This window comes from Sinocyclocheilus grahami, unplaced genomic scaffold (genome assembly GCF_001515645.1).
Source record: "Sinocyclocheilus grahami isolate Dianchi unplaced genomic scaffold, SAMN03320097.WGS_v1.1 scaffold1409.1, whole genome shotgun sequence".
In the NCBI taxonomy this organism is placed as follows: Eukaryota; Metazoa; Chordata; class Actinopteri; order Cypriniformes; family Cyprinidae; genus Sinocyclocheilus; species Sinocyclocheilus grahami.
In genome coordinates, this window is record NW_015506588.1 from 88,439 (window position 1) to 96,958 (window position 8,520).

The window sequence follows — 8,520 nt, forward strand, 5'->3', positions numbered from 1 at the left end:
ATAAATCTGTCAAGTCACATTAAAGTGTCAGCTCATTTGAATTTTGACATACATACATTTTAAAATTTTGTTATAAAATTTACAAAATGTGAAAACTGAGACTTTATTTCATATCAAATGTAACCAAGAACAAAATGTATTTTTGGCTGAATATTTTCGGTTGCCAAAATTTTGGTGCATCATTTGTTGGTAGTTATTTCTACTCAAAATGCTGGTTCACTTTGCAGCTTATTACGAAAGAAACCATCTGACCAACATGTGAATTGACCAACCACAGTTTTCATAGTTTTTCATGATGATCATGTGACATTAAAGACTGAAGTAATGACTGATAATTCAGCCTTCCCATCACAGAAATAAATTAGGATTGTATATTGAAATAGAAAAAAAAAACATACTTGAAATTGTAATAATAATAATAATAACTGTAATAATACAGTAATAATTTACTGTATTTTGATCAAATAATTGCAGCCTTGATGAGCATAAGATAATTATTTCCAGTGAAGTCACCTTTACTTATATAGACAATAGAAAACAGTCAGTTTATTAGTTAAAGTCAGTTCATTGTTCATATTTTAAAGATGTAAAAATGCAGTTTTACAAACGCTAGAAACATGACTTTCAAAGAAAAGTTTGCTATCCAATAGCACACCTAGGTTTCTAATTGATCAGCCATCAAGTGTTAGACAGTGGTCTAGATTATTACATGCAGAGGTTTTTGGTCCGATAATAAACACCTCTGTTTTCTTTTTTGCAGAATTTAGCAGTAGGAAATTACTAGTCATCCAGTTTTTTTAAATCAGCTATGCATTCTGTTAGTTTTGCGAATAGGTATGTTTCATCAGGCCGCAAATACATATAGATAAATATAGTATCATCTCATAACAGTGAAAGCTAACACCATATTTCCTGATGATATCTCCCAAGGGTAGCATATAAAGCGTGAAAAGCAATGGTCCAAGTACTAAGCCTTGTGGTACTCCATACTGCACATACTGTGAACGATATGATAATTCTTCAATCACTGCTAGAAACTGATGACGGTCAGATAAGTATGATTTGAACCATGCCAATGCAATTCCACTTTAAAACAGTTTAAACCAAATATTTGTGTGTGTGCAACGCATTTTACGGAGGACTGTTTCCTGAACCTGGGAGAGTAGCCTACAATGCCGGCTGTTCTGACTCACAGCCTGTAAGTACGTTTTCATATAAAGAGTTTGCCACTGACGATTCAAATGCGAGTTTTGAGCAGTGTAGAGTAGCGCTTGTTGTTTGTCATTTCTCCGGTCACAAATGCAGACATGGTTTTATGTTTACGCAGCGCGATGCAACTCAACGCGTAAAAAGACAGTATAAGTCATTATAATCAGTGATTATGTCCCTACTGGATGCAACAAATGCCTCGTTTATAAGGGGTTTTATTGTTTTTGTCTCGTGGACACGACATTACAGTATGGTAAGTGACGCAACATTTCCGTCACACGCTTGAGGTATTCGGCCAATCACAATGCACTGGATAGCTTGCCAATCAGAGCACACCTCGCTTTTCAGAGCGATGAGCTTTGTAAAAATCGACTCGTTTCAGAAAGGCGGGGCATAGAGGAGAAACAATAATGTACAGTATGTGGAAAATAATGTGGTTTTTTTTACCTTAAACCGCATAAACATGTTTCATTACACCAAATAAACAAAATAATGTTATTTTTTAGCAACGTCATATGACCCCTTTAATTTAGCCACTGTATTGAATAAATACCTGGAGTTATGTTTGTTTTCTTCTAAATATGATGAAAAGTAAGCAGATTCAGCAGTTTTTAAGGTTTTTCTAAATGTAGAAGTACTTTCCCTCCATGTAATACGAAATACTTGTAGTTTTGTTTTCTTCCAGCTGCGCTCCATTTTCCAGGCTGCTTTCTTTAGGTGTGTTTGCTATACCACAATGTTGGACTGTTTTCCTTAATCTTCTTTAAGCGTGAAGGAGTGACCGCACCTAAAGTGCTAGAAAAGAGAGAGCCAATAGTTTCTGTTACACCCTTAAGTTTTTCTGATCTACTGGATATGTTGAGGAATTGAGACAAATTGGGAAGATTATTTACTAAGCAGTCTTTTGTTGTAGAAATGATGGTTCTACCATATTTGTAACAAGGAGTTGAATTCGCAACTTTAGCTATATGGAGAATGATTGTTGAATGTTTCCGACTTACCACAGTTGTTTGATGAACTCGAGTGAGAGAGAGAAAAGAAACTGAGTGAGAGATAAAAGAATCAGTATGCATGAATGACAAGCTAACAGGCTAACTGAATGCTAATGCTCTGCACTAGTGGTTTAGGTTAAAAAGCGAACAATGTCAAATTAGTTTGATAGATAATATCAGAAATACGGTGAGAATTAAGTTATATTTTAGCAGTTTAAACAACAGAGAGTGATTCCAACAGAAAAACTGAGCTGCACAGAGCTACAATAGCAATCACAAAAACATTAAAACATCTTAGTGACCCCACACTTTTGAACAGTAGTACAGTCCCACAAAGCTCTTGATTTCTTGATTTGTCTTTGAAACATTTTTAACACTCTTTTATCTTCTCTCTCTTTCAGGATGAAGACAATAGTAGCAGAGGTAAGTTTAACCGTTCTGTGATCCCCCTTCACTGTGCTTGTTTATTTAAGACTTTTCTCTGAGTCATTGAACATGGCTCTCTTGGACTGACTGAGTTGATTGTAGACTCAAACATCACAAGATCATAGCCATACAAAACATAAAACATAATCACTGCAAGAATAGCCATGTTAAAGATTTTGGTCCAGATCTTTGTTTGGAGAAACCAGATTCACTCTTCATGATAATGGGTCGAAGGTTCTCAGAAATTTAGGTCTATATCTGCTGTGTCTGTCATGGACTTCAGAGTGAGGTGTTATCTTCAGTGGCCTGCGTCTGACCTTGCACCATGTGAATTTCTGGGAATCTTTAATGCTCGTGCCCGGTGCAAGAAAACTTCCAGCTGGCAGTGCAGCATGCTCTCTGGTGGTTGCTCAGCTTTGGGCTGGTGTTTGGTTACTGCAGAGGAGTGTCAATACTGTTTGTGGAGTTACAAATCTTATAAGGTAGTAGAATGAACACAGGTCTATTTTCAGTAGAAAAACTGCAGAATAATGTGTGTGTGTGTGTGTATATATATATATATATATATATATATTAGGGCTGTGTGATATTGAAAAAAAAATGTGATACATGATACCTTGTTAAAAAATGCGATATTCGATATGCGATACGATATTCATTAAAGTGTGAAAAATCTATTTAAATTATATTTTAAAATATTTAAAAATGAAAATTATGTAACCAATTTGTTTAAAATTCTTTCTTGGAAAAGAAAGAATCACTACAACTTCTCTCTTGTTGTAATGTATTGTGAAGCCAGAATTTGTATCCATCAACAGAAAGAGAATAGGGTTGTAAATGTTTGATATTCACAGTGTTAGAGACCCTGGCAAGGTCTCTTCAGATCCGTATGGTTTGTTGGCAGTCTTTCAGTATTAGCCCTAACATCATGCCCTAACCTGGGGTGGTTTCCAATACAATGTTGTAACTCGCTACTTAACTATCATAATATGATGCATCACCGGAGAAATTAACTAGCTAGTTGCTACTGTTTCCTTAAACCATAGTAACATGGTTACATCCCTGTAATTTGAACAATGTTGGTTCAACAATATAGGGCTGTTGTTAATGGCATTAGTGATATTGATTTCAGATTATAGTTTATTTACACAAAACAACAGAAATCATTTTTTTTATATCACGCTTACAATATGTAACTGGCACACTTCCGTAGGCTGTATATGCAGTCAGCAGCATTCAAAATGGCATTGTTTGTTGACACACTAAAATATATAGCTTGAAATGTATATATCAGGGGTTTACAACCATGCTCCTGGAGAGCTACCATCATGCAGATTTCAGCTCCAACCCCAATGAAACACATGTGAACATGTTAATCAATGTGTTCAGGGTTACTTGATAATTACAGGCAGGCGTGTTGAAGAAGGGTTAGAACTGAAGTCTGCAGGATCGTAGCTCTGTAGGAGCTGGGCTGGAGATCCCCGCTGTATATTAAACCTAATGAACGATATAGAATGCACTTCATGTTAGCTTGCTTATTGTGCTCAAGAGCTTGGTCTAGTGTAAGTCCACATGTCCTGCTAACAAGAAAAAATGCTTCTAACCACAGGTAGAAAGTTGTAGTTTCAACCACACATATTTGTAATGCTGTTTGCAAATGTTCGCTGGAACTATGGTTTGGGAAACACAAATCTTTTAACTATGTTAGCAAATACAGAACTTGTACTTGGTTAATGATGCTTTTGGGAATTCATTCCAGGTCATTTACAACACTGTTCCAGAACAGTTTAACCCAAATATCCAGATGTGTGCAGCACAGTTTTTGGAGGACCGTTTCCTGATCCTGGGAGAGTAATGTTAGACTAAAATGCCGGCAGTTCTGACTCACGTAAGTACGTTTTAATTTAAAGGATTTGCCACTGATGATTCATACACGATTTTTGGGCAGTAGAGTAGCACTTGTTGTTTGTCATTTCTCTGATCACAAATGCAGACAGAGTTTTATGTTTACGCGGCGCGATGCAACGCAACGCCTAAAAAGACAGCATAAGTCATTATAATCAGTAATTATGTCCCCACTGGATGCAACAAATGCCTCATTTGTAATGGGTTTTAATGTTTTTGTCTCATCGCTCCGGCCTGGACACGGCATCAACAGTATGTGAGGGGCGTAACATTTCATCTCACGCTTGAGGTATTCGGCCAATCACAACGCATTGGATAGCTGGCCAATCACAGCACACCTCGCTTTTCAGAGCGATGAGCTTTGTAAAAATCGATGCGTTTCAAAAAGGCGGGGCATAGAGGAGAAACAATAATGTACAGTATGTGGAAAATAATGTGTTTTTTAACTTTAAACCACATAAACACATTTCATTACACCAAATACACCAAATAATGTTCTTTTTAGCAGCATCATATGACCCCTTTAACAATCATTTGTTACAACAAAATACTGTATTTAGAATTTTGTGTCATACTGCAAAAAAAAAAGGAACATTTGAGCTTCATTGTAGTGTCTTACATTATCAGAATACCCATAAGACCTTGAATACTTGCGGAGTTCTACATTTTGTAAGCACATTTTGACAAAAGATTGCAATAATTAGGAATGGGTACCGAAACCCGGTATTAAATGGGCCCCGGGGCTAAATTATGAAAGACTGGAGTATCGATAAGCTCTGACGTTAACAGTTTTGCTGTCAGTACTGGAGAGATTAGGAAAACACACACAGCCTGTTATTGCTATATATACATTAACTTGCTATCTCACCAGAGTTGTCAGCTGTTTTTATATGTATTAATATTAATACATTTGTCTGTGATGCATTTTTGCTATTCGCAGCTTCAGCGCGCACAACGTGAAAGCACTGTTTAATTATGAGAGAGAAGTGAACTAAACATTCAAACATCTGCTAACACTTTAGGCCTGTGGCTGTGATATTAAGCTAATTTTATTTTTGATTTTGATTTTGGCTTCTAAGGATTCTAAAAAAAAAAAGATATGAGGTAAAACTATTAACAACTAGCAGCATTTCGTCTAGCGCAACTTCCTTCTCTTAACAGACACACAGGCACATTCGTTGTTGTAAAATGCCATCTTTACTGTTGCTAAATTGCGGGACATGTTTGATAATAAAACGTTGAAAGCACAATAATCCGTGCAAGAGACGCTGTTCCCCAGGCTGAAATGTGTGCATGCACTCCAATACGGACCGCAACTAGACAAGCAAATTACACTTTGGGCTTTGGGTGACAGGTGCATGTCCATGCGATCAAATACACACAAAATATGTCAATATGGCCATCTTGGAGAGTGTTCACTTAAACACAGTTTATGTCTTAAGTGGACGTGAACAGCTGGGAGAAAATCCGATGTGTGTCAATATTGTCTTAAAGTGACAGCAGTGACTGGCGCTTGGGCCATCAATGTTAATCAAACAACAAAATGCGAAGAGAAAATCACTCACAGCTCTCAATCTGAATAACGTTAGCTTTAATAACCATTAATCTATCAATTCATACAGTGGAAACTATGCAGTGTTCATTTACATTAGATTACTTTAGTTGATTTCTTTTGTATGCTATATTACTTACCTGAACAGTAATGTTAGTAGACCTTCATGGAAAATTTAAAGCATTGTTTATTTCATTTGTATCTTTTGTTTTATCAGTTTGTTTTACTTTATCTCTTTATTCATGTTCTTACTGTGTCTTATGTATATAAAACACTAAAAATGCCTTCACACTGATGCATTTACAAATTGATGTTTTATTATTTTTTTATATATAAAGCAATGTTAATTAGTATAATAATCTTATAAATGTAATAATCTTTGATAATAAAACGTTGAAAGCACAATAATCCGTGCAAGAGACGCTGTTCCCCAGGCTGAAATGTGTGCATGCACTCCAATACGGACCGCAACTAGACAAGCAAATTACACTTTGGGCTTTGGGTGACAGGTGCATGTCCATGCGATCAAATACACACAAAATATGTCAATATGGCCATCTTGGAGAGTGTTCACTTAAACACAGTTTATGTCTTAAGTGGACGTGAACAGCTGGGAGAAAATCCGATGTGTGTCAATATTGTCTTAAAGTGACAGCAGTGACTGGCGCTTGGGCCATCAATGTTAATCAAACAACAAAATGCGAAGAGAAAATCACTCACAGCTCTCAATCTGAATAACGTTAGCTTTAATAACCATTAATCTATCAATTCATACAGTGGAAACTATGCAGTGTTCATTTACATTAGATTACTTTAGTTGATTTCTTTTGTATGCTATATTACTTACCTGAACAGTAATGTTAGTAGACCTTCATGGAAAATTTAAAGCATTGTTTATTTCATTTGTATCTTTTGTTTTATCAGTTTGTTTTACTTTATCTCTTTATTCATGTTCTTACTGTGTCTTATGTATATAAAACACTAAAAATGCCTTCACACTGATGCATTTACAAATTGATGTTTTATTATTTTTTTATATATAAAGCAATGTTAATTAGTATAATAATCTTATAAATGTAATAATCTTAATTTGTCTCATTCATATATATATATATATATATATATATATATATATATATAACGATAAGAATACCATTAAAGTACCGGATCGATAAGCAGTATCGGTAAGAGTAGTAATACCGTTAACGATACCCATCCTTAGATTGCATGTTTCCGTAATCTACATTATGGTTTTATCTTTAGCATAGAATGAGTACAGTATCTTACATAATGAACACCAGCAGCCTCTGTATGCCATATTTTGAGCAATAGTGGGTTAAATGCTTCTGAGTTCCATTCTTGGATTAACTGGACAAAACCTGTCAACTTCTCAGTACAGCACCTCATCTTGAGTGTCAAAATGGTCCAAACACATCATAGTTTATGTGTACAAACTCCATCACCTGCTTCCAGCACATTTTGTCTTCCAGAAAATCCATCTGTCCAACTTTAATGTGAATTTTTTTGTGCATATCAAATATTTCCATTCAGTGTAAGTTCTAAAATTGCATAAAAATAGATAGTTGGATGGAAACTGAACAAGTGAATGATTTGCAATATACATTTTATAATGTATTTTACTGTTTGCATGTCTGAAGGATCTCTTTGTCCAGTCCGGTCAAGGCAGTGCCATCTCTCTCTCTCTCTCTCTCTCTCTCTCTCTCTGTTCTTCTGCAGTGTTTGTCAGATTTCTTCTCATTCACATCTGAAACACGTCCTTCATGACAGCAGGAAGATCTTCTCTGGCTTTCATCTGCTGCACATATTCGTCATTTTTACTGCACACACTCACTTACACATGCACATATAATATATTCAACATACTTCCCTTCCATAGAAACCTTTTAGTGTGTAAAGTTCTGCAAACTCACAATTCATTTGTCTGTAATATAGCCTGTATATAATTTTTACAATTTTTTTTCATTATCACAATCAGTTTCTCTCTCAGATGCTGATTGGCTAACTCTGCCTTCCAGCCTTAGGATTCTTTTAACCTTATTGACTTCATCTGAAACTCAATAAAACCAACTTAATGTTTAAATTATCAGATAGCACAAATAAAAAATATCGATAGGCCTACGAATGAAATAAATAGCTTTTTAGTTTTTCCAGGTACACTGTAAAAAAAATTCCATAAAATTTACGGTAAAAAACCGGCAGCTGTGGTTACCGGAATTTTACCGTAAAAAATATGGTAGCAACATTTTAGGTTTTACGGTTTTAACTTAAATAGAACATATATAGAAGGTGCAGAGTGTCATTCACACAAACGTTAAACAGCATCATGGTAACGCACATGAAACTGAAATAATGCAATAAATATTAATTTAACAACATTAGGTGTAACACACAACCCTAATATACAAAACTGATAAG

At 35.4% G+C, this 8,520-nt stretch overlaps 1 protein-coding gene across 1 annotated transcript in view; it reads left to right on the plus strand.

Annotated features, from left to right (window-relative positions):
• Nucleotides 1-2,593: 2,593 nt before the first annotated feature.
• LOC107570046 (rho GTPase-activating protein 21-like) overlaps nt 2,594-8,520 on the plus strand; it is a gene marked incomplete at its 5' end in the record, with an annotated part of 48,035 nt that continues 42,108 nt past the window's right edge. Inside the window, one exon of the mRNA XM_016256240.1 lies at nt 2,594-2,624. Within this exon, the coding sequence (XP_016111726.1) occupies nt 2,594-2,624 (31 nt within the window). The remainder of the gene's footprint in view (nt 2,625-8,520) is intronic.